Source organism: Somniosus microcephalus, chromosome 2 (assembly GCF_052327205.1).
Source record: "Somniosus microcephalus isolate GS21.2 chromosome 2, FLI_Smic_1.0, whole genome shotgun sequence".
Taxonomy (NCBI): Eukaryota; Metazoa; Chordata; class Chondrichthyes; order Squaliformes; family Somniosidae; genus Somniosus; species Somniosus microcephalus.
In genome coordinates this window covers 11,446,160-11,472,796 of record NC_140988.1, presented here as the reverse complement: position 1 = coordinate 11,472,796, position 26,637 = coordinate 11,446,160, and the positions used below count along the sequence as shown (strand labels likewise).

General features: G+C 47.0%; 1 protein-coding gene across 1 annotated transcript in view; it reads left to right on the top strand.

Moving 5' to 3' along the window:
• Positions 1 to 26,637, top strand: part of LOC147122544 (melanopsin-B-like) — an 81,452-nt gene that overhangs the window by 43,954 nt on the left and 10,861 nt on the right. Inside the window, exons 2-6 of the mRNA XM_086006521.1 lie at positions 2,125 to 2,258; positions 4,947 to 5,150; positions 7,771 to 7,942; positions 11,531 to 11,692; positions 19,300 to 19,407. Coding sequence (XP_085862647.1) covers positions 2,189 to 2,258; positions 4,947 to 5,150; positions 7,771 to 7,942; positions 11,531 to 11,692; positions 19,300 to 19,407 — 716 coding nt within the window. The 5' untranslated portion in view covers positions 2,125 to 2,188. The remainder of the gene's footprint in view (positions 1 to 2,124; positions 2,259 to 4,946; positions 5,151 to 7,770; positions 7,943 to 11,530; positions 11,693 to 19,299; positions 19,408 to 26,637) is intronic.

The following is a 26,637-nucleotide window of genomic DNA, read 5'->3' as shown; positions in this document are numbered from 1 at the left end:
CAGACAGACAGACAGACAGACAGATCAACCGCTTTATCATATTAATATAGATGATCTGGAATTGGCGGTCAGTGGTGAAGTGAAGGCGTTCACCGCCGGCCCTGAAGTAAGCTTCCCACAAGGATCTTGCGATCCCTGTGTCGAAAAGTTCAGGGGGGGAAAAATTTGGTTGCTTTGCACCTCTTGTTAGTGCCCTGGGCGCTAATGGGGCGCAAAGAAACTAGAGCCCGGGCGCGGCGCGGCCAACGCCTCCCATGAAATTCAGTGGGAGGTTAGCGGCGCCGGTAACTGTTAGCGTCCCGCAGCGCTGCGCCGCCAGCGATGATGTCATCGCCGTGCACAGCGCCCCGCTCGCGCCCCGGCTGCGATCTTCAGTAGCGCCCCCTGACTTACCACCGGACGCTATATCCGACGAGGTCAGGAGTGGCCTACATGTGGCCGGGGCGGCGCTAATTAAAGGCGAGGTGCCGGGCGGCCATTTTTGTTGCTGGCTGCCTGCCAGCGCCCCGGCCTCCTGAGCAACCCCCGCGCAGTGTCGGCTGCGCTCCATGAGCCCAAAGGGGGTGCAACTCAATTCCCCCCCCCCCGGTTTTCCGACGCATAATTCTATTCAACGCAGTATAGTGGGAATCCCATTGTGCGAGCTGCTGTGACGACGTCAAGAAGCTGTCTAAGCAGCCAATCACAACGCTGAATTTTCACAGACAGCGAACCAGGAAGTGGGTATGCTCTTGAAATTCTAACTTTTAAAAAATGTTAGCGAGAGCTAAGCAAAGATTGGGGCTCTCACACGGGGAAAAGGCAAACCTGAAATAAAGATGAACAAACTTTAAAAAAAAATAGATGCTTTTAAAAAAAAAATCTTTAAAATTTTAGTTTTTATTAAAATGGACAAATTTGACACTGCAAAAAATTAAGGTTAGTTTTTCAGGGCCGTAACCTTTGTTTAGCAGTCAACACGCTGTTAAAACCCCAGTTAAACCTAATCCAAAAGGGTCTAACTTTTAGTGGAGAATTTAACAGCGTAAAATGCACAGCTAAAAAGATGAGAGGGTCTTGAGGAGGCTTTTAAAAGGGGATGAGAAGTAGCAAGGTGGAGGGTTTATGGAGGGAGCTCCATAGAGTAGGGCAACATGACTGTAGGCTCCACTACCAATGGTGGAATGGAAGAGGGGGGGCAATACATAGGAGGTCAGAGTCATGTAATTGTAAACCATTTCACTGCAGATTGTTTCAAGTTGTGTCTGCTGAAAAGAGTCAGATATGGAAGCATGTCAATATATGGGTTAAATGGGCTATAGTGTCACTGATTGGCTAAGAAAAAGAAAAGACTTGCATTTCTATAGCGCCTTTCACGACCAATGAAGTACTTTTTGAAGTGGAGTCACTGTTGTAATGTGGGAAACGCGACAGCCAATTTGCGCACAGCAAGGTCCCACAAACAGCAATGTGATAATGACCGGATCATCTGTTTTTTTTTTGTTATGTTGGTGGATAATGTCATAGACATGGGGGGTATATAAACAACTGCCTTAAGGAGGAAGGGCAGAACAGGAGCAAAGAACAAAGGAACAGACAGTTTCAACACATGGTCGCCTGTTTGCCAAAGGACTGGGGTAAAATCCATCTATTGTACTTACTCTCTCGTTACTGTAACTAGTCGTAACGTAATCGTTAAAACGATTGATGCCCCCGTATTGGTTGTTTTGTCGAACTGATCGACATTTGGACGACTAAAAGACGTTGCTTGAGCTGCAAGGCTAGAGAAGGTTGCAGAGATACGTTGCAGCGAGCACATGGAATAAATTGTAAATGAGAACGAGCATTTTGAATCTGGAGGAGCGGAGAGGGATCCAATGAAGCTCAGCAAGGATGGCGATGGGCCAGTGGGATATGGGAGGTGGCGATTTAGACAAGTTGGAGTTTTTGTAAGGTGAAACTTGGAAGGCCAGCCAAGAGGGTGCTGGGAAAGGGAAGCTTTCATGTAACAAAAACCATGGTTAAGAGTCTCAATGGCACATCATTGGCAAAAGCATTTAACTGCGGTTTTTCGGCAGTGCTCAAAGCAGTAGGATCGCATCTGTTAACTGAAACATGATTTTCGTTTGGTTTGCAATTACACAGCAACAAGAAGCTGAGGACTCCACCGAACCTCTTCATAATCAACCTGGCGGTCAGCGATCTCCTGATGTCCGCCTCACAGTCGCCAGTTTTCTTCGTCAGTAGTTTAAACAAGCAATGGATATTTGGCAATGTTGGTGAGTGCTCGCTAACTTTTCCCCGTCAGATGCATTACCAGCACAGTGTTGACCCAATGTAGGTGAGCGCCACACAGTATCTGACACTGGCACACAATATCTGACACTGGCATCTGTGCTTAGTTTAATTAGAAAGAAAAGTTCAGTAAATGGCAATGGCAGGGTGGCCCTTTCAGCTTCTGGACAATTATAGGAAGAAAGAACTTGCATTTATATAGCGCTGTTAATGACCTCAGGACGTCCCAAAGTGCTTTACAGCCAATGAAGTACTTCCTGAAGTGGAGTCACTGTTGTAATGTAGGGAAAGGCGGCAGTCAATTTGCACACAGCAAGCTCCCACAAGCAGCAGTGTGATAATGGCCAGATAATCCGTTTTAGTGATGTTGGTTGAGGGATAAATATTGGCCAGGACACTGGGGAGAACTCCCCCTGCTCTTCTTCGAAATAGCGGCCATGGGATCTTTTACGTCCACCTGAGAGAGGAGACGAGGCCTCCGTTTAACGTCTCATCTGAAAGTCGGCACCTCCGACAGTGCGGCGCTCCCTCAGCACTGCACTGGGAGTGTCAGCCTAGATTTTGTGCTCAATTCTCTGGAGTCGGACTTGAACCCACAGCCTTGTGGCTCAGAAGTGAGAGTGCCACCCACTGAGCCACAGCTGACACCTAATTATGATCAAGATGTACTTTAACATTAAACCTACATGTGAGTAGTATCATTTGTCACCGGAGAGGAACAAGAAGCTGTAGACTGGAAGAAACACATTTGAATTAAACAGGGCATAGGACCGGGAGTAGGCCATTCTTCACCTCGAGCCTATTCTGTCATTCAATCAGATCATGGGTGATCTGTACCTCAACTCCTTTTACTCACTTTTGATCCATAGCCCTTGATACCCTTAACAAACAAAAATCTATCGATCTCAGTCCTGAAAGTTTCAATCGACCCAGTCTTTTGGGGGAGAGAGTTCCAGATTTCCACTACCCTTTGTACGCATCAGTGGCATTCTGCTGCCGGATGTGTTTTTTCAGGCGCTGCGCGGCCTGCTAAGTCCCCAAAATGGCTGGCACGAAGTGAGTGCGCGCTTCCGGCTGGACGAAGCGTCGGCCGCCATATTGGGTAAGGACAAACAAGAGGCGTCCTTTACCCCTCAACTGAAGCGGGCCGTTTGCCCATCGCAATACACAAATAAGGGGCCTAACTCCTGCTTGAAGTTCCTGCTACACGACTGGTTTGCCCGCGCCGTCGCGACAAAACACCTGCAGCAAAAAGAGGTAAGTTACCTGAATGTGGAGCCGGGAGGGAGCAAGCTCTCTGCTCAGTATCAGATGGCGGTGATGCCAAACACAAGCTCACGGGGTGAGTTTTATTGCCTATTTGTGGGGCTGAGAGGGGCCTGGGTCTCTGTCCCTTCCGGGTGCCCCCCCATTCCTAAGACCCTGAGCCCACCCTCCCACGAACCTACCTCCCTCCTGCTGTTCCGGTAGTGCGGTGGCCTGGAGCTGGTGGGTGGCACCGTTTCTCTGTCCACGACCTATGCCAGCCAAATGCTAAATGAGGTTTGGCTTTCAGCATGGCTTGGGCTTCCACCGGGGAAAAGTTTACCCCTTAGGTGTTAATTGTTTGAATGGCTAAAACTGTTTGCCATTGTCAAACATTCACTAACCGTTCACTATTGACAAGGAAGCCACCGTCCTTCCTGTTCGGGTCTTTCGTTTGGCTAGGTCTATATTCTCTGGAGCTTAGAAAAATGAAAGGTGATCTCATTGAAATGTATAAAGATTTTAGAGAGCTTGACAGGGTAGATGCTGAGAGGTTGTTTCCCCCTGGCTGGAGAGTCTAGCACTAGGGGTCACAGTCTCAGGATAAGGGGCTGAGATGAGGAGAAATCTCTTCACTCAGAGGGTTGTGAATCTTTGGCATTCTCCATCCCAGACTGCGGATGCTCAGTCGTTGAGTATATTCAAGACCAGATCAATAGATTCTTGGGCACTAAGGGAATCGGGGATCAGGGGGGAAAGTGGAGTTGAGGTAGAAGTTCAGCCATGATCTTATTGAATGGTGGAGAAGGCTCGAGGGGCCGTATGTCCGAAGATGCTTTACAGTCAATTAAGACCTTTTGAAGTGTAGTCACTGTTGTAATGAGGGAAACGCTGCAGCCAATTTGCACACAATGGTCCCACAAACAGCAATGTGATAATAACCAGATAATCTGTTTTTTAGTGATGTTGATTCAGGGATAAATATTGGCCAGGACACCAGGGAGAACTCCCGCTGCTCTTCTTCGAAACAGTGCCACAGGATCTTTTACATCCACCTGGGAGAGTAGACGGGGCCTTCGTTTAATGTCTCATCTGAAAGACGGCACCTCCGACAGTGCAGCACTCCCTCAGCACTGCACTGGAGAGCCAGCCTGAATTTTTGTACTCAAGTCTCTATGGAGTGGGACTTGAACCCACAACCTTCTGACTCCGAGGCAAGGGGTGCTACCCACTGAGCCACAGCTGACACTGGCTGGCTAACTCAACAATCGCCCATTTTACACAAATCACCCCATAAGTTTAAAATGACCCCAAATGAGTGGGAAAACCTCAGTGGAAATCCCCCCCCCCCCAGAGAACGAGATCCAGCCCAACGTGTAGACCATTCGTGTTGAACTTGAGTACCTTATGTTGGTGTTTTGCCGCAGGTTGTGAACTTTATGGCTTTTGTGGAGCATTATTTGGAATTACGTCCATGATTACTTTAATGGCGATATCTATTGACCGCTACCAGGTCATTACTAAGCCGTTGCAATCGATTGGTTTGACAAGAAAGAGGAACACTCAGCAGATCATCCTTGCCATTTGGCTGTACTCACTTGCATGGAGTCTCCCTCCACTGTTTGGATGGAGTAAGTACATCTGTCAACTATTATTGTAATATCATGTTCTGGTTATCTAGGGTTAGTGTGTTACCTCTGGTGAACTTGGTTCAACCTTGAGCTTTATTTTGAGAAGGGAATCTAGACTTTAAAATAAATCAGTTACATAATTTATTTTGAGGACATTTTTATTAAGACTGTGAACTCGAAGTGTATGAAAGATGCACGAGTGAATTTTCACAAACGGTTGCATATTTTTTGATACAGGGAACTCTCGTTTAAACGGCACCTAAATATCTGGAATTCTCTATTAACCGGCAAAATTCTCACTCCGAAAACAACACCTCAATAACCGGCAATGTTGCCGAGTCCGAGTCTCCCGCGGTGGCCGAGTTAGTCAGTGGGGGTAGTTCTCCAAACTGCCACTACTCGGCTTCTTGGCGCTGTCGGAAGTCGGAACACCTCAATAACAGGAGTCTGACTCTCCCGCGCTGCCGGTAGTCTCTTCTGATCCGCCATTTTACAGGGGTACTGTGTGTCTCCCACGCTGCTGGTAGTCATTGCATTGCATTACCCTCAACTGGCAGTACTGTACTTAATCAAGCATCTTCCACCATCCATTCAACACAACATTCTGTAGGTGAGTACCCAATTACTGTACACTGCACATTTCTTGATTTTTTTTAAATTTTTCTTTGTTAAAAATAGCCTCGGTAGATAACCCTCTCCGTCATCTGGAAATTTTTGATCAACCAGCAACACGCCAGTCCCGTCGGTGCCGGATACCAAAGAGTTTCCTGTATATATATTTCTAGTTAAGTACACAGGCCCTGAAGCAGGCAGAAACCCAGCAGATCTCTGGGTTAGGGGCTGGAAATTGGGACTCAACCCAGTTACAGCGAGCCATTTTCTAGGGGGGGGGGAACAGGGGGAACATGGAAGAATCTTCTGCTCCTGTCTCATGTCAAAGGGATGGGTCTGTGGGTCATCCCCGGACTACCTTGGGAACTCGACCCAGTGCAGCCTTACAAGCCTTCAGAGATATGGCATCCGCTTATTTTCTGGTCTGGTATCAATCAGTATTTAAGATAGTTTTATATTTAAATGACCATTATGAGGAGATGAGGAGAGATTGGGTCGATTAGGCTTATATTCGCTAGAGTTTAGAAGAATGAGAGGGGATCTCATTGAAACTTATAAAATTCTAACAGGACTAGACAGACTAGATGCAGGAAGGATGTTCCCGATGGCGGGGGAGTCCAGAACCAAGGGTCACAGTCTAAGGATAAGGGGTAAGCCATTTAGGACTGAGATGAGGAGGAATTTCTTCACCCAGAGAGTGGTGAACCTGTGGAATTCTCTACCACACAGGGCAGTTGAGGCCAATTCATTAAATATATTCAAGAAGGAGTTGTATATATTTCTTGAGGCTAAAGGGATCAAGGGATATGGGGAGAAGGCAGGGACAGGGTACTGAATTTGGATGATCAGCCATGATCTCATTAAATGGCGGAGCAGGCTCGAGGGGCCGAATGGCCTACTCCTGCTCCGATCTTCTATGTTTCTATGTTTCTATTATTGCCCCGCCATGAGGTTGAAGAAATCTAGAAGTAGCTTGGATTTGTGAATGGCCTGAAACGGGATAATTTACCTTTGGTTGCCGAGGATTTAGGGCCTTTCCAGGGGCCTCAGTGGGACTGTAGGAGTTCCTCTGAAGCCTTGTTAGCGCATTGGGCCTGAACTTCAGGGGGTCCCGCTCTACTAGAGCAAGAGTGGCAGAGTGGAATCTATTCCCACCTGAGCAATAGGCCCTTGGCCCCCCCCCCAAAATTGCCAGGTGGTTTGGCGTTGTTTCCACGGATCCGGTGGGCCGCTGGAAGGACACTTCAACAGTGCTCACTCCAATAGGCCGATGTAACCTGGAGCCCCCTGGCTCCACCAGCGACTTCACCCTCACCCCCCCCCCACCCCCCACACCCCCTGCAAGGGCTTTCCTGGGCCAAAGAAACTGCACAGAACCAAATATTCAGCTCTGTAGGGAGCCATTTGCAGGCATAATAAAAAATATTCGATTCCCTCCAGCATCAATGATCTTTGGCCAGCTGAAGGTCTGGGGCCTCAGCAGAATGCATAGCAGCTCCCATCTGGCGAGCGTCCTACTCTGGCCTCCTCTGGACAAACTGGGCGGAATTTGTGAACTAGCCCAGGAACTCTCCCCAGACACTTTGATGTAGGAGTTGCAGGTAGGTGGCTAATTGCAGGAAATGGGTTGGAATCCCAGCAGAACTGAGTGTGTCGTCCTACCAGTGGGTGATCAGTCCATGCTCCGCACTAGGCCAGACTGGAATTTCTGACCCCTTCACCTGTCTGGTCCTCCCTCCTCAGAACCACACTGGTGGGGGTGACGTCTACAGCAATGCTTTATATTGAAATAAAGGCTCATTGTCCTCTATTCCAGCATTAAACACACCAGAATATTCATTAGTGCTGTAATAAAATGTGCAGTTTGAAAGGTGCCATAGAAATTTAGTATTCAAAGTTGTCTAAGGTAAGTGAACAGTTCTATGCATTGTCCTGTGTGCTGTTGTCTGTCCCCTTTGGAAAGGTTTTAATCACATTCTTCAAAATTGTATTTTCATATTTGGCACAGGTTCATACATCCTTGAAGGCCTAATGACTTCCTGTACCTGGGATTACGTGACAGTTTCTCCATCTCACAGGAGTTACACTTTGATGCTATGCTGCTTTGTTTTCATTGTGCCATTGATTGTGATATCATATTGCTATATATGTATGCTCAAGGCCATCAAGAGCAGATGCAGGTAAGGAAGTCACCATCGAAGTCATGACTGCTTTTAAGGACACTGTTGAACTCTGGTGGGATGGGGGGCGGGGAAGAGTCCAGAACAAGGGGGCCTAACCTTAAAATTAGAGCCAGGCCATTCAGGGGTGATGACAGGAAGCACTTCTTCACACAAAGGGTAGTGGAAATCTGGCACTCTCTCCCCCAAAAAGCTGCTGAGGCTGGGGGTGGGGGGTCAATTGAAAATTTCAAAAACTGAGGTTGATAGATTTTTGTTAGGCAAGGGTATTAAGAGTTATGGAACCAAGGCCCCTATTCCAGCATTAAACATACTGGCCTAGAAATTGGGTTGAGGCGCCAAACTGGCGCCAAGTTCGCCTGAGCGCAGGATTTAGCGCAGCGTTCGAGTCTTCAGCGATCGTCCGATATTCAGTTTCATTGCCCCTAGAGGGAGACGGGGCGAGGCTCAAGGCGCTCCGCGTCCCTCTTAGGGCGCTGAAACTGAATATCGCAGCGCAACGTGCCGCAGCGCCACACGCTGCGGCACGGCGCGCTGCGGTACTGCAGGCCTTCCTCCCATTGTTAAGGGGGAGGGGCCTGCAACAGCGCGATCCCCGATCGTGAATACCGGCAAACGAGCCCGGCACCAAGGAGAAGTGCCGGGCTCTCGGGAAACAGCCGGCAATGCCGCCGGGGGGGGTCAGGAGGCCAGGGACGGAGGTGCTGGTTGGCGGCCGCCCCGCACCTCCACCTTAACTTGCGCCGCTGCCGGCACAGTAAGGCCCCGTAAACCGGGCGCGGGTAGTGAACGGTGCAACTGCGGCGTTCACAACCAAATATCATGAACGGGGCACGAATGGGGTGCTGCGCACACCGATGACGTCATCGGTGGCGGCGCAGCGCAAAAGGCTAACGCCACCATTATCGCCCCAACTCAATATCGCGGGAGGCGCAGCCAGTGGCGCTACAGCCACTGCCTGCCTCTTTAGGCGCTAACAAGTGGCGCTACTCACCCAATTTCTCCCCCACTCATTCTGAACCAAGGCAGGTAGATGAAGTTAAGATACAGATCGGCCATGATCTCATTGAATGGCGGAGCAGGCTCGAGGGGCTGAATGGTCTCCTCCTGCTCCCACGTTCCGACCTGTGACCATTATGGTCACTCGAGTGACTACAAGAGATGCAAAAAAAAACGTTTTAACTTTGTACAGCTCATTAACATTGTAATTCACATCAAAAACATGATTCTGTCATTTTTTTTTTACCATTTCATGGAGATGGCTTCCTTTTGTTTGAAGAGAATCTTTACAGTATAAATATTCTAAACCCACAATGCTATACTGACTACCCCAGTACAGCATTGGCACTACTTGTGTAGAAGTGTGAGCACAGAGCCATTCTGGGCACTTTTGCTATGGGTGTGGGGGGTAGGGTTTGGAAGACCTCTGTGCATGCTCAGTGAGATTTCTTAGCTTCCTGGGTAGCTACCATATGTTCTAGTGATTGTAACGAGTTGATGGGACGGTCATTTATTTTCACTCAATAGTAAATAGGGACAGTAGTGGAAGTCTAGAATTATCTCCTCCAAAAAGCCATGGATGCTGGGTCAATTGAAGCTGCTAGGTAAGGGGTATCAAGGGATATGGAGCAAAGGTGGGTAAATGGAGCTGGGGTACAGCTCAGCCATGATCTAATTAAAAGAGGAACAGGCGCGTGGGGCTGAATGGCCTCCTCCTGTTCCTATGTTCCTAAAGGCCGTGAGTTCCTCTAATGAGTTGACCCTATAGCTGCCTCCTCTTCCTCCAGTCAGCAACAAACTCTTGTTGCTGAAGGTCTCGGGTCTTGGCTGAGGCCTTCAGTGGGTGCCTTCATTCTGATCTTTGGGACACTTCTGCCCCTTTAAAGTCCCTCCCCGCCTCTCCTAGTGCTGCAGCGACCAGCAAGTTTCCTTGCTTGCATTGGTGGGCTCTCCCTTGACGATGGGAATCCTGCCAGGAGCAGCAACCGGAAAGATGGGTCAGGGTTGAGGTGGAGACGATGGGGAGTGGAGAAAAGTCCCATCACACCGGAACTCCATTTCGAAGAGACAAATTCCCCGCACCACCGCCCCCCCCCCACCCCCCGCCGCACCCACTCTTGCCACAGATTCTTTTAGCCAGTGTTAATATATCTAGACTTTCTAAACGTGTACCATATATTTTATATCTTACATAGCATCATAGAATGGTTACAGCACAGAAGGAGACCATTTGGCCCGTGGAGCCCATGCCAACTCTTCAGCTAGTCCCACTCCCCCGCCCTTTCCCTGTAGCCCTGCAAATTTTTTCCCCTCAGGTACTTATCCAATTTCCTTTTGAAAGCTACTATTGAATCTGCCTCCACCACCCTCTCAGGCAGTACATTCCAGATCCTAACCACTCGCTGCGTAAAAAAGTTTTTCCTCATGTCATATTTGATTCTTCTGCCAATCACCTTAAATCTGTGTCCACTGGTTCTCGACCCTTCTGCCAACGGGAACAGTTTCTCTCTATCTACTCTGTCCAGACCCCTCCTGATTTTGAACACCTCGATCAAATCTCCTCTCAACCTTCTCTGCTCCAAGGAGAACAACCCCAGCTTCTCCAGTCCATCCACGTAACTGAAGTCCCTCATCCCCGGAACCATTCTCGTAAATCTTTTCTGCGCCCTCTCTAAGGCCTTCATAACCTTCCTATTCATTCTCTGTGCCAAACATTATCACTGCCGAACCCTGATAAACACATTGCTAATTCTTGGTCTATGAAAAATCTTGAACTAGACAAAGCATCATAGAATCATAGAATAGTACAGCACAGAGGGAGGCCATTCGGCCCATCGAGTCTGCGCCGGCTCTTTCGAAGAGCAATCCAGTTAGTCCCACTCCCCAGTCCTTTCCCCATACCCCGGCAATTTTTTCTCCTTCAAGAATTTATCCACTTCCGTTTCAATAGTAGCTTTCAAAAGGGAATTAGACCAGAAATTATGGATCATGTTTAGTCAAATATATTGCAAACATTCGAGCTCCAGGAACGTAATTCTTGATATCAGTGATTGCTCCTCTACACACTTCAATGGAACTGAAGTTGAGGGGTTGGAAAGTTTGAGGAGAGGTTCGCCTAGGTGCTGAGAGGTTGTTTCCCCTGGCTGGAGAGTCTAGAACTAGGGGGCATAGACTCAGGATAGGGGGTCGGCCATTTAAGACTGCCATGAGGAGGAATTTCTTCATTCAGAGGGTGGCGAATCTTTGGAATTCTCTACCCTAGAGGGCTGTGAATACTCAGTCGTTGAGTATATTCAAAACAGAGATCGATAGATTTTTGGACTCTAGGGGAATCAAGGGATATGGAGATCGGGCGGGAAAGTGGAGTTGAGGTCGAAGATCAGCCGTGATCTTATTGAATGGCGGAGCAGGCTCGAGGGGCCGAATTGCCGACACCTGCTCCTAATTCTTCTGTTCTTCTGTTCTTAGACTTTGTTCTAACAATATTTGGCACGATTCCACTGGTTATCACTTTTTATATTTATCATTCTATTTTTTTTTAAAGCACCTTTAAATTTCAACTGTTAACAGCTGTTGTTTTCACCTTAGGGATATTGAGAAGATGAAAGGCTGTAGAAGAAAAATATATGTTAGCCAGCAACAGATGATAAAGAATGAATGGAAACTGGCCAAGCTTGCATTTGTAGTCATCATTGTGTTTGTGCTCTCGTGGTCTCCATATGCAAGTGTTGCATTAATTGGATGTGCAGGGTAAGTCATTTTCTGTATACTGTTTATCTCGTATTAACCTTGGCTTTGCATCCTTTAAACAAAGTTCTTTCCCCCCCGCCAACCAAAAAAACACCCAACCAAAAAAACACCCAATTAAACTCAGCTTTTTATTCACTCAAGTAATGATATTTAGGTAAAATAGTCCCAAGGAAATTTTGATAACTCCTACCGCTCACTCTGATTAAAGTCTCTTCCCTGTGCATCAAGTAAGCACATTATACAACAATAACAACAACTTGTATTTATATAGTGCCTTTAACGTAGTAAAACATCCCAAGGTGCTGCACAGGAGTATTTCAAGACAATAAATTTGACACCGAGCCACTTAAGGATAAATTAGGGCAGGTGACCAAAAGCTTGGTCAAAGAAGTAGGTTTTAAGGAGCATCTTAAAGGAGGAAAGAGAGGTAGCGAGGCAGAGAGGTTTAGGCAGGGAATTCCAGAGCTTAGGGCCTAGGCAACAGCAGGCACGGCCACCAATGGTGGAGCGATTATAATCAGGGATCCACAAGAGGGCAGAATTAGAGGAGCGCAGATATCTCAGGGGGTTGTGGGGCTGGAGGAGATTACAGAGATAGGGAGGGGCGAGGCCACGGTGGGATTTGAAAACAAGGATGAGAATTTTGAAATCAAGGCATTGCTTAACCAGGAGCCAATGTACTGGACAGGTACTTGAGGATGAGGAACTTACAGGGTTACGGACAACAAGTGGGGGTGTGGGACCGAGCACGACGGCTCTTTCAAAGAGCCAGCACAGGCACTGAGGGCCGAACGGCCTCCTTCTGTGCTGTAAATTTCTAAGATTCTTGATTCTAACTATGATCCGAAAGAAGGGTAACTCACCATACGCTATCCAAACTTTCGCCTTTGAAGATCAGTTGTACTGCACCAATGAGGTTTATCTAAACCATTTCCTGGCTTTGCCCACTCTGAGTAAGAATCAAATGACAGGCTAAACTTATTGCTCAATACCAAATAGGAACATGGGAACAGGAGGAGGCCATTCAGCCCCTCAAGCCTATTCCACCATTCATTTAGATCATGGCTGATCTGTACCTTAACTCCATCTACCCGCCTTGGTTCCACAAACAGATGTCAGTGGAGAACCATAATAAGTAGTCATCGGACCATGTACTTCTGGAAGTACGCTGGATGAAGATAAACAAAAGAATAAGTGTCACTTGCAGCTAAAATCCTTGGTGCATTTTCCTTTATCTAATGATACTGGACTGGCTCGTAATAAGTGTATTGGTCTAATATATCAAGCGAAGGAGATAGTAGACCTATCAGTCACAAGATATATCTTGATGCTGGTTAACCACACAATGATGTTTATATTCAGTTATAATTACGGTATAGTTATACATGTAATATGCTGCACTCCACAAGGTGTCAGCCTTGGCTAGGTGGCAGCAATCTTGCCTCTGAGTCAGAAGGTCATGATCTCAAGCAAGTGCCGCACTGTTGGAACTGCCGTCTTTCGGATGAGACGTTAAACTGAGTTTGCTGTCTCGGGTGGATGTAAAAGATTCCACGGCATTATTCGAAGAAGAGCAGGGGAGTTCTCCCGGTGTCCTGGCCAATAGTTATCCCTCAAACAACATTCAGTAAAATAGATTATCCGGTCATTCATCTCATTGCTGTTTGTGGGACCTTGCTGTGTGCAACTTTTGGCTGCTACGTTACAAAGTCGTAAAAGGTGCTATTTAAGTCCTTTATTTCTTTCACTTCCTTCCCTCCCTTAAGTATCCCTATCTGTGAGCATGGAGAAGTTCACACAGTATAGGTGTCATTTTAACTTTTGGTGATAGTCTCAAATGGGCAATATACGGATCGGCTGCGTGATATACACCTCTCCCGATTTTTCTTGCTACAATTGTACAGGGCTTTGGCCAGGCCACACCTGGAACACCATGCACAGTTTTGGTCTCCTTATCTGAGGAAGGATGTACTTGCCTTAGAGGTGGTGCAATGAAGGGTCACTAGATTGATCCCTGGGATGAGAGGGTTGTCCTATGAGGAGAGATTACATAAGAACATAAGAACATAAGAAATAGGAGCAGGAGTAGGCCACTCGGCCCCTCGAGCCTGCTCCGCCATTCAATAAGATCATGGCTGATCTGATCCTAACCGCCAATCTACTATCACAGAACCATCTCCTGAATCTAACAGAATTAGACACACGAAATAGGAGCAGGATCAGGCTACGCGGCCCCTGGGCCCGCTCCGCTACCCACAGGGCCATGACCGATCCGAACCTAGACTCATGTCCAAATTCCTGCCCGCTCCCCGTAACCCTTAATTCCCTTTACTTCTAGGAAACTGTCTATTTCTGTTTTAAATTTATGTAATGATGTAGCTTCTACAGCTTTTTGGGGCAGCATATTCCATGGACCTACCACCCTCTGAGTGAAGTAGTTCGTCCTCATCTCAGTTTTGAAAGAGCAGCCCCTTATTGTAAGACTATGCCCCCTAGTTCTAGTTTCACCCATCATCGGGAACATCCTCCCCGCATCCACCCGATCCAACCCCTTCACAATCTTATAGCCTAGAAATTCAGTTGGGCGCCGTTTGGGGCGCCAAGCTCGCCTGGGCGCCGGAATTACCGCTGCGAGCGGAGCCACTAGCGCCATCCCGATATTCAGTTTCAGCGCCCCAAACGGAAGCGGGCCGCTACTCGAGGCTCCCCGCGTCCCGCTTGGGGCGCTGAAACTGATTATCGCAGCGCAACGTGCCGCAGCGCCACACGCTGCAGCACGGCACGCTGCGGTACTGCAGGCCTTCCTCCCACTGTTAAGGGGGAGGTGCCTGCAACAACGCGATCCCCGCTCGCGAGTGCCGGCAAATGAGCCCGGCACCAAGGAGAAGTGCCGGGCTCTCGGGAAACAGCCGGCAATGCCGCGCACCTCCACCTTAATTTGCGCCACTACCGCCACAGGTAGGCCCTGTGAACCGGTCGCGATTTGGAACCGGCGTTAAAGAGGCGGGCGCGACCAAATATGGTGATCGGGGCGGGAGCGGGGCGCTGCGCACTACCGATGACGTCATCGGTGGCGGCGCAGCGCTACAGGCTAACGCCGCCATTCGCGCCCCGCTAAATATCGCGGGAGGTGTGGCCAGTGGCGCTAAAGCCACTGAGTGCCCTCTTTGGGCGCTAACTGGTGGCGCAGCCCACTGAATTTCTAGGCCTATATGTTTTAATAAGATCGCCTCTCATTCTTCTGAACTCCAATGAGTAGAGTCCCAATCTACTCAACCTCTCCTCATATGTCCATCCCCTCATCCCCAGGATTAACCGAGTGAACCTTCTTTGTACTGACTCGAGAGCAAGTATGTCCTTTCTTAAGTATGGACACCAAAACTGTACGCAGTATTCCAGGTGCGGTCTCACCAATACCTTGTACAACTGAAGCAATACCTCCCTATTTTTATATTCTATCCCCCTAGCAATGAAAGCCAACATTCCATTGGCCTTCTTAATCACTTGCTGCACCTGCATACTAACCTTTTGAGTTTCGTGCACCAGGACCCCCAGATCCCTTTGTACTTCAGTACTTTCCAGTTTCTTGCCATTAAGATAATAGCTTGCTCTACGATTTTTCCTGCCAAAGTGCATAACCTCACACTTTCCAGTATTGTATTCCATCTGCCAAATCTCTGCCCACTTACTTAGCCTGTCTATGTCCCCTTGCAGGTTTTTTATGTCCTCCTCACTCACTACTTTCCTTTGAGTAGATTGGACATATACTCTCTGGAGTTTAGAAGAATGAGTGGAGATCTCATTGAAACATAAGATTCTGAGGGAGATTGACAGGGTAGATGCTGAGAGATTATTTCCCCTGGCTGGAGAATCTATAAATAAGAGGCATAGTCTCAGGATAAGGGGTCGGCCATTCAGGACTGAGACAAGGAGAAATTTCTTCACTCAGAGGGTTGTGAATCTTTGGAATTCTCTGCCCCAGAGGGCTGTGGATGCTGAGTCGTTGAGTATTTTCAAGGCTGAGGTAGATAGATTTTTGGACTGATGGGGAATCAAGGGATATGGAGATCAGGCGGGAAAGTGGAGTTGAGGTCGATGATCAGCCACGATCTTATTGAATGGCGGAGCAGGCTCGAGGGGCCGTATGGCCGACTCCTGCTCCTAATTCTTATGTTCTTTCTATCGAAGTTAAAGTCCGAAAACATGTGCCCAGGGCTTTGTGAAACAAACTGAAAAATACCAGACACAGACACTGGGCTAGAAACCTTGGCTTCACTTTCCTTTAAGACAAACAATGTACGATGTCGAAGAATTTCTACAAAGCAATTATTCAATCCATTGAAAACCAACATGTTCCCAAACTTATCTGTTAAAATATGCTTTACAATTACAGCCAGTTGTAAGATTTCCAGCTATGGTTACCTAGACATCTATGTTACTAAATCATTTATGGTTCTACCAGAGCTTTGCAATAATACCCAATGGTATCTTAAGCTCAGCGATAATTCGAATCACCAATGTAAGTTATTACACACGTACAAAATTGACGGGCAGGAAAAGACTAGATGGCCCATCAAGCCTGCCCCACACTTCATGATGGCTGAAGTACCATGAATAAACACTTCCTACCCCATCCAATCAGAAAAGACACAGAGGTGGCAATGACCACCTCTGTTCACAGTGTCGATGTTACAGGATTAGTGCCCATAATCAGTTGCCCCATCACCTCATTTCTGTTTCCCAAGTGGCTATTCCAGAAAATGCAACAACAGTTTATATTTATTATATTTATATAGCACCTTTAACATAATAAAACGCCCCAAGGCACTTCACTGGAGTGTTATCAACAAAACAAAATTTGACACCGAGCCATATAAGGAGATGTTAGGACAGGTGACCTAAAGCTTGGTCGAAGAGGTAGGTTTTAAGGAGAGCCTTAAAGGAGGAACGAGGTGGCCAGGTGGAGAGATTTAGGGAGGGAATTCCAGAGCTTAGGACCTAGGCAGCTGAAGGCACGACCGCCAATGGTGAAGCGATTAAAATTGGGGATGTTCAAAAGGCCAGAATAGACGGAGCGCAGAGATCACGGGGGATTATAGGGCCGCAGGAGATTACAGAGATAGGGAGGGCTGAGGCTTTGGGAGGGATTTGAAAAGAAGTATTAGAATTTTAAAATCGAGGCGTTGCTTAACCTGGAGCCAGTGTAGGTCAGCGAGCACAGGAGCGGGACTTGGTGCGCGTTAGCACACGGGCGGCAGAGTTTTGGATGACCTCAAATTTATGTCGGGTAGAACGTGGGCGGCCAACCAGGAGTGCGTTGCAATAGTCAAGTCTAGAGTCAAGTCAAGCAATGCAACAGTCTTCTTGTCGATTCTTGGTTAGAACGAGTAAATGTGATCAGGACTATTTGGTGCAAGAAAATAAAAAGGAATAACATGAAAACATTTTTTTAAATTGCGCTTGAAGATCGAGACAGAGGCCTCCCCTCTGATTCCATTGGTGAATGCATTGCCTGGTCTGCTACACTCAGAACAGACCATGAAATGCGATCATTCCTTGGGTTGGCTGATTTCAGCTGGCACTGCAGGGATGCTACAGATTGAGCTTCCTGTCCCCAGGCTGGAGAGAAAGAAAGAAAGACTTGCATTTCTATAGCGCCTTTCATGACCACCGGATGTCTCAAAGCTCTTTACAGCCAATGAAGTACTTCTGAAGGGCAGTCACTGTTGTAATGAGGAAAACGCAGCAGCCAATTTACGCACAGCAAGCTCCCACAAACAGCAATGTGATAACAGCCAGATAATCAGTTTTAGTGATGTTGGTTGAGGGATAAATATTGGCCCCAGGACACCAGGGAGAACTCCCCTGCTCGCCTTCAAAATAGTGCCATGGGATCTTTTACATCCACCTGAGAGAACAGACGGGGCCTCGGTTTAATGTCTCATCCGAAAGACAGCACCTCCAACAGTGCAGCACTCCCTCAGCACTGCACTGTAGTGTCAGCCTAGATTGTTTCTTTTATGTGTTCAAGTCCCTGGAGTGGGACTTGAACCCACAACCTTCTGACTCAGAGACAAGTGTGCTACCCACTGAGCCGCAGCTGACACTGAGAGGGGGAAAAGTTGTTCATGGTTCCCATTCCTGATTCCATGGATCCACTCCTGCTGTGAATGCTTGGTATGTGAAGATTGGGTGAGGACGGGAATCAACATTTGTTGTCGTACCTTCCATGGTTACATAGCCTGTTACCACTCACTATCCGGGTTTAACAGTTCAAGAATTGGAGATCGGTTGAACACGTCCCCCTCAACACCACCAGAATTTTAGCACCTGCACCTCCTGCAGAGTTGCTCCTGAGCTCGGAGGTGAGTTGGATCTAGTGGGGCCGGTTGAGGGGGTGAGCCCGAACGAGATCAGGATTGCAGACTAGGATGATGCCGGGCCATGTGTCGAAGCCTGAGGGATTTCCAATTTAGCTGAAATCCTTCAAGCGAGAGCTGGGCCTGTTTCTGGCTGGGGTGGAGATCACCTCATACAGAAGGAAGGTACTGCGAGGAACTGCAAGGCCAGAGTGATCTCCTGGATGAGTTTCGATCGCCTAGGGGGAGATCAGAGAAGAATTTCCCAGATTTTGTTCCCCAAATTGGCCTGGGTTTTTATCTGGTTTTTCGCTTCTCCCAGGAGATCACATGGTTAATGGTGGGGTGGAGTGTATATGAAAGAAAAAAAGAAAGACTTACATTTCTATAGCGCCTTTCACAACCACCGGACGTCTCAAAGCGCTTTACAGCCAATGAAGTACTTTTTGAAGTGGAGTCACTGTTGTAATGTGGGAAACGCGGCAGCCAATTTGCGCACAGCAAGCTCCCACAAACAGCAATGTGATAATGACCAGATAATCTGTTTTTGTGATGTTGATTAAGGGATAAATAATGGCCAGGACATTGGGGATAACTCCCCTGCTCTTCTTCGAAATAGTGCCATGGGATCTTTTATGTCCACCTGGGAGAGCAGACGGGGCCTCGGTTTAACATCTCATCCGAAAGACGGTACCTCCTGCAGTGCAGCACTCCCTCAGCACTGCACTGGATATACTGCGGTACACAAGGTATCACAATTATGTGGGACAGGTTGGATGGACCAGAGAGTCTTTACCTGTCCGTCATTGGGCATACGTATTGCATTTAATGCAATATAAAATTACTACTGTATATTCTATATACTATCCAAAAAGTTTATAATGGGAATATACTGCAACACATTAGAACTGCTCGATAACTACAAGTACTGTACCTTGATGTCTTATGTAATATCTAAGTTTTAGTTGGGTAGTGAGCTGTCCTGGCAGGTATATTGAAGATTTGTGAATTTAATTGGTCATGGAATGCGATTAGTCACTTTTGTGCACTATGATTCGTTATTGTCTACTTTGTAATTGGTTCCCCAATCGGGAAAACAGAAAAACACAGACGTGGCAGAGACTTAACCAATCGGAAATATTTTATAGATAGGCTGTATGCAACAAATTAGATTCTATTTACTAAAAGTCTGTAGAACTATGCCACCTTGTTACTCAGTTCATATGTTTTTCGGTTCCTGTCTTTTAGACACGGTGACATCCTGACTCCATATGCAAAATCTATTCCTGCTCTATTAGCCAAGGTTTCTGCCATTTGCAACCCCATCATTTACGCAATAATCCACCCCAAATACAGGTAAGCATCAACTTTCAATTGTACTGCAGGTGCTTTGAACATCCTGATCTATGCTTCATTGAGGTTGTTTTTTTCGATTAAGACATTTTTAAATTACTTAAACTCCCAAATGGAATATAACGTGGAGAAATGTGAAGTTATCCACTTTGCTAGGAAAAATAGAAGAGCAGAGTATTTTTTAAATGGTGAGAGTTTGGGAAATGCTGGTGTTCAGAGGAATCTGGGTGTCCTTGTACACGAATCACTGAAAGTTAACATGCAGGTACAGCAAGCAATTAGGAAACCAAATGGTATTCTTTATTACAAGAGAATTTGGTATAAGAGTAAAGGGGGGAGAAATTGGGTAAGTAGCGCCACCTGTAGCACCACTGGCTGCACCTCCCACGATATTCAGCAGGGGCGCTAATGGTGGCGTTAGCCTTTTGCGCTGCGCCGCCACCGATGATGTCATCGGTGTGCACAGCACCCCATTCGCGCCCCGATCGCGATATTTGGTAGCGAACGCCGCTGTAGCGCCGTTCGCTACCCGCACCCGGTTCACGGGGCCTTGCTGCACCGGCAGAGGCGCAAGTTAAGGCGGGTGCGGGGCGGCCGCTTTTTTGGCGGCCGCCTGCCAGCACCTCCGTCCCCGACCTCCTGGTCCCCCCCCCTGCGGCATTGCTGGCTGTTTCCCGAGAGCCCGGCACTTCTCCTTGGTGCCGGGCTCTTTTGCTGGCACTCGCGATCGGGGCTCGCGCTGCTGCAGGCCCCTCCCCCTTAACAGTGGGAGGAAGGCCTGCAGTACCGCAGTGTGCCGTGCCGCAGCGTGTGGTGCTGCGAAATTCACTTTCAGCGCCCTAAGAGGGACGCGGAGCGCCTCGAGCCGCGCCCCGTCTCCCTCTAGGGGCACTTCAACTGAATTTGCGGCGATCGCTAATGCGGCGATCGCGGCGCAAATTCCAGCGCCCAGGCGAACTTTGCGCCTCAGGCCAATTTCTATGCCAAGATGCCTTACTGCAATTATATAGGGCCCTGGTGAGACCACACCTGGAGTATTGTGCACAGTTTTGGTCTCCTTACCTAAGGAAGGATATACTTGCCATAGAGAGAGGTTTTTTTAATTTGTTTTTGAGATGTTGGCATCGCTGGCAAGGCCAGCATTTATTGCCCATCCCTAATTGCCCTTAAGAAGGTGGTGGTGAGCCGCCTTCTTGAACCGCTGCAACGAAGGTTCACCAGACTGTTTCCTGGGATGGGGGGATTGTCCTAGGAGGAGAGGCCTATATTCTCTAGAATTTAGAAGAATGTGAGGTGATCTCATTGAAACATACAAAATCCTTACAGGACTTGACAGGGTAGATGCAGGGAGGATGTTTCCCCTGGCTGGGGAGTCTAGAACCAGAAGTCACAGTCTCAGAATAAGGGGTCGGCCATTTAGGACTGAGGTGAGGTGAAATTCCTTCACTCAGAGGGTGATGAATCTTTGGAATTCTCTACCCCAGAGGGCTGCGGAGGCTCAGTCATTGAGTATATTCAAGGCAGAGATCGATAGATGTTTGGATATTAAGCGAATCAAGGGATATGGGGATAGTGCAGGAAAGTGGAGATGAGGTAGAAGATCAGCCATGATCTTATTGAATGGCGGAGCAGGCTCGAGGGGCTGAATGGCCGACTCCTGCTCCTATTTCTTATCTTATCTTATCTAAATTCATGGGGCGTTCTCACCAAGCGTTTGAGGCGGACGTTAATTCTTTGATGCATGTTGCAGCATGACATCCATTTGCAATATTCTCTAAAATTGGCTCAGTAACTGAAATTCTTGTTCAGTTTTTAAGTAATTTATTTAAATTTGTGCTGCATTTCAAATATACATTTCAGGAGTATTCACTCATCATTATCACAATGATCTCTGGTGTTCTTCCTAACTTTATCACAGCTGTTATAATCTATGTGAATGGACTGTTCATACAGCTAGATTTTTTGGCTTCTTAGATTGTTCTTGTAGCACAGTTTTATTCTGCTAGAACTGAGAATTCTGCACTTCTCCACCTCTGGCCTCTGATCCATCCCCCACTTCCTTTGGCCCACCATTGGCGGCCATGCCTTCAGCCGCCTAGGCCCTAACCTCTGGAATTACCTCCTCAAACCTCTTCACCTCTCCACCTCTCTCCTCCTCAACAGGCTCCCTAAAATCTACCTCTTTGACCAAAGTTTTGGTCACCTGTCCTAATGTCTCTTTCCTTGGCTCGGTGTCAATTCTTTGTCTGATCTAAGCTCCTGTGAATCGCCTTGGGACATTTTACTACGTTTAAAACATTTTTTTTTATTAGTTCGCGGGATGTTGGTATCGCTGGCAAGGACAGCATTTATTGCCCATCCCTAATTGCCCTCGAGAAGGTGGTGGTGAGCCGCCTTCTTGAACCACTGCAGTCCGTGTGGTGAAGGTGCTCCCACAGTGTTGTTAGGGAGGGAGTTCCAGTATTTTGACCCAGCGACAATGAAGGAACAGCGATATATTTTCAAGTCAGGATGGTGTGTGACTTGAAGGGGAACTTGGAGGTGGCGGTGTTCCTATGCGCCTGCTGCCCTTGTCCTTCTAGGTGGTAGAGGTTTGGGAGGTGCTGTTGAAGAAGCCTTGGCGAGTTGCTGCAGTGCATCTTGTAGCAGGTTTACACTGCAGCCACGGTCTGCCGGTGGTGGAGGAAGTGAATGTTTAAGGTGGTGGATGGGGTGCCAATCAAGCGGGCTGCTTTGTCCTGAATGGTATTAAGCTTCTTGAGTGTTTTTGGAGCTGCATTCATCCATCACACTCCTGATTTATGCTTTGTAGATTGTGGAAAGGCTTTGGGGAGTCAAAAGGTGAGACACTCACCGCAGAATACCCAGCCTCTGACCTGCTCTTGTAGCCACAGTATTTATGTGGCTGGTCCAGTTAAGTTTCTGGTCAATGGTGACCTCCAGGATGTTGATGGTGGGGGATTCGGCAATGGTAATGCCGTTAAATGTCAAGGGGCGGTGGTTAGGCTCTCGCTTGTTGGAGATGGTCATTGCCTGGCACTTGTGTGGCGCAAATGCTACTTAAAGGCATTATAAATGCAAGTTGTTGTTGTAATCATGATTTTAAAATCCACTATATTGGGATGGAGCTTAAGTGGGTTATTAGGAAAGCTATTAGAATTAGTTTTTGTTACAATGGGATTAGAGTATAAGAGCAAAGAAGTACAATTATACAGGGCATTGGTGAGGCTACACCTAGAATACTGTGTACAGTTCTGGTCTCCTTACCTAAGGAAAGACATACTTGCCTTAGAAGGAGTGCAACGAAGGTTCACTAGACTGGTTTTTGGGATGAGGGGATTGCCTTATGAGGAGAGACTGAGGAGACTAGGCTTATATTCCTTAGAGTTTAGAAGAATGAGAGGTGATCTAATTGAAACATATGAAATTCTTACAGGGCTTGACAGGGTTAATGCTGGGAAAATGTTTCCCCTGGCTGTGGAGTCTAGAACCAGGGGTCACAGTCTCAGAATAAGGGGTCAGCCATTCAGGACTGAGATGAGGAGAAATTTCTTCACTCAGAGGGTGGTGAATCTTTGGAATTCTCTACCCCATAGGGCCACGGATGCTCAGTTGTTGAGTATATTCAAGACGGAGATCGATAGATTTTGGGGAACGAAGGGAATTAAGGGATATGGAGATCGGGCGGGAAAGTGGAGTTGAGGTCAGAGATCAGCCATGATATTATTGAATGGCGGAGCAGGCTCGAGGGGCCAAATGGCCTACTCCTGCTCCTAATTCCCATGTTCTTATGAAAGACTAGTAATGGAATAATGACACCCATCTAATTGGGCTACCTGAGGAAGAAGCAGAATACCTCATTCTAGGCTAACTCTTCAAATACAGTTAACGACCAAAACCAACGAGCTTTGCCCCCTCTGACCTAAGTCCAAGGTGAATGAGTGACCAACTGCCAGAGTATAGATGGCTCTGAGGTTTGCCAATAGTGCGGTTTCTAATTGCCTCCCCATGGATGGGAGAACTTCAATGAGGAACAATGTCATGCTTGTCCTGGATCTCTGGCCCTACAGAAATCACAGGTACCGTTTAACGGGTTCAAGAGGAAGCTGCGTGATGGTGAAGCGCAAAATTGTCACCACCTTCTTGCCCGATTGAAAGTGGAACCAATGGCCTTTATGGAGTTCACGCTCAAGCAGACATCTTCAGTATGGCCAATGGAAGAAATTAAACTTGCAGATCATTGTGTATATATAAGGGCTACTGATAAGATCGACTTGTACGCCATTTTGTACCCGAACGACCAGATTTAGGAACAGCTTCTTTCCCAGGGCTGTCATCCTACTGAACTCCACAAATAAACTCTAAAGCCTGCACATCTGCCAATGCACTTTATTATGTTTATGTTAATGCATTACAAGCCAAATGAATGTTGAATGTTTAAATGTCTTAATCTAAATGTACACTCTCGGGAGCCGCAAGCCTACATTTCGTTGTACTGCACTTGTGCACTAACAATGACAATAAAGTTGATTATTATTATTATTATTATTTTTAAAACTTTACATGGTTATCTTAGCATTGACATCTTAAAAAGGTAAGATTATGTTAAACTTGTATGGAACCTTGGTTAGACCACACTTGGAGTACTGTGAACAGTTCTGGTCTCCATATTATAAAAAGGATATAGAGGCACTGGAGAAGGTGCAAAAAAGATTTACAGGGTACTAGGATGATACCAGATCTGAAAGGTTATAACTATCAGGAAAGATTGAATAGGCTTGGGACTTTTTTCTCTAGAAAAGCAAAGGATGAGGGGTGACCTGATAGAGGTCTTTAAGATTGTGAAAGGGTTTGATAGGGTAGACATAGAGAAGATCTTCCCATCTTTGGGAGACCAAAGCTAGGGGCCATAAATATAAGATAGTCACTAATAATCCAACAGGGAATTCAGGAGAAACTTCTTTACCCAGAGAGTGGTTAGAATGTGGAACTCACTATCACAGGGAGTGGTTGAGACGAATGGTATAGATGCATTTAAAGGGAAGCTAGATAAGTACAGGAGGGAGAAAGAAATACAAGGATATGTTGATGGAGTTAGATGAAGAAGGGTGGGAGGAGGCTCGTGTGGAGCATAAACACTGACATGGACTTTCTAAATTATTAACTGAGCTAGCATCTTCTGCTGTTTGTGGGCGAGAGTTCCACACTTCTACCAACCTTTGCGTGAAGAAGTGTTTCCAAACTCCTCTCCTGAATGGCCTGGCTCTGAATTTAAGGTTATGTCCCCTTGTCCTAGACTTCCCCACCAGCAGAAAAAAATTATCTACCCTATCAATTCCTTTCAAAATCCTAACAACCTCAATCAAATCAAATCACCCCTTAACCTTCTATATTCCAGGGAATACAAGCCCAGTTGATGTAATCTCTCCTCATAATTTAACCCTTCGAGCCCTGGTAACATTCTGGTGAATCTCTGCTGCAGTTCTTCCAAGGCCAATTTATCCTTCCTAAGGTGCGGTACCCAGAACGGTACAAAGTACTTCAGATGTGGTCTAACCTGGGCTTTGTATCGCTGTAGCAAAACTCCCGCCCCTTTACAGGGAGGGGGGCGAGGCCATGGAGGGATTTGAAACCAAGGATGAGAATTTTAAAATTGAGGCATTCACTGTTAACTAAAGCATCCCTTGTCTCCAGTTTGTAAGGTATAGACCGTCTTTCACTTAAACATAAAGGGCCATTTGCAGTTCACAGAGAAAAGTTGTCCAATCCCAATTTCCTTCACCGAATCTCACTGTGTGCACGGCAAACAGTTATATGCTATGCACAAGCCCACCTCAATGATCCATTTTTCCACACTGCATTCTGAGAGAAATGGATGGCGGGGGAGGAGGGCGGGGGGAAGAAGTAAATTAAAATAATACTACTTATCTAAAATGGTTAGCTAAAATAGCCACATTAAACACTATCTAAATCCTCTGGTGGCGGAGACCACAGCAAGGGGGAGATCTCACCTTTAGAGCCAGGCCGTTCAGTGTGGGTGATGTCAGGAAGCACTTCTTCACACAAGGGGTAGTGGAAATCTGGAACTCTCCCCCCCAAAAAGGGGGGTCAATTGAAAATTTCAAAACTGAGATTGATCGATTTTTGTTAGGCAAGGGTATTGAGGGTTACGGAACCAAAGCGGGTCGCTGGAGTTCAGATACAGATCAGCCATGATCTAATGGAATGGCGGAACAGGCTCGAGGGGCTGAATGGTCGCCACCTGTTCCGATGTTCCAATGTCTGCTTCATCGGAATACGGATTCAGAGATCAGCAAGCCACAGGAGTTTGTATCCATTCAGTTGAATGAATTTGTTGAATCGACCCTGCTTTACTAAGCAGTCTCCATAAATGGCAGCAATGGTTAGTCAAATTTGATATTCTGATTTAAGTCTAATTGTTCCATTCAAATATCTATGACAAAAACAGATTAAACACTATCCAAATTAGTTAACTTCACAGTTTACTTTATTATATTGAGCAAGTCATCTAAAAAAAATGATTAGTAGTTGGATACAGCAATCAGCAACAAATTTACTATTAGTACATATAGACTTAAATTAATAGAGGCAGAATTAGTTATGAATGAAAGATTATGGCCAAGCAAATACAAGCACACAACTATATGAAAACTCATTTTTTCTTGTCTTATGTAAATCTAACGTTCATAAGCAGCTGAATTTGTGAATAGTTATACTTCAGTGCAGTACTGAGGGAGTGCTGCACTGTCGCAGGCAATCTTCCCAGTAAGCTGCGCTTTGTTCTGCGCGGCCTGTTTCTTTTAATGCGTGGTCCCTCTAAATTTCTGCGCCTGCGCGGTATCTACAATGTAATAGACGGTGAGCGGCCTGCGCGGGACCTTGCAGATGGCTGCGTGGCTGTACGAGCGCGCACCTTAGTGGGAACATTGCACATGGGCATGCACTGTCAATGTGTAAATCTGGCTTCTCTATGAGAAGTTCAATAATTCTTCTTCTTAGGCAGTCCCTCGGAACCGAGGATGACTTGCTTCCACATTAAAAATGAGTTATCAGGTGACTGATGAGTCCAACGTGGGACCTGCAGTCTCTGTCACAGGCGGGGCAGATGGTGGGTGGGATGCTTGGGTTGACGTGCGCTCCTTGCGCTGCCTGCGCTTGGCTTCCGCTTGCTCCCGGCGAAGAGACTCGAGCTGTTCGGCGCCTTCCTGGATG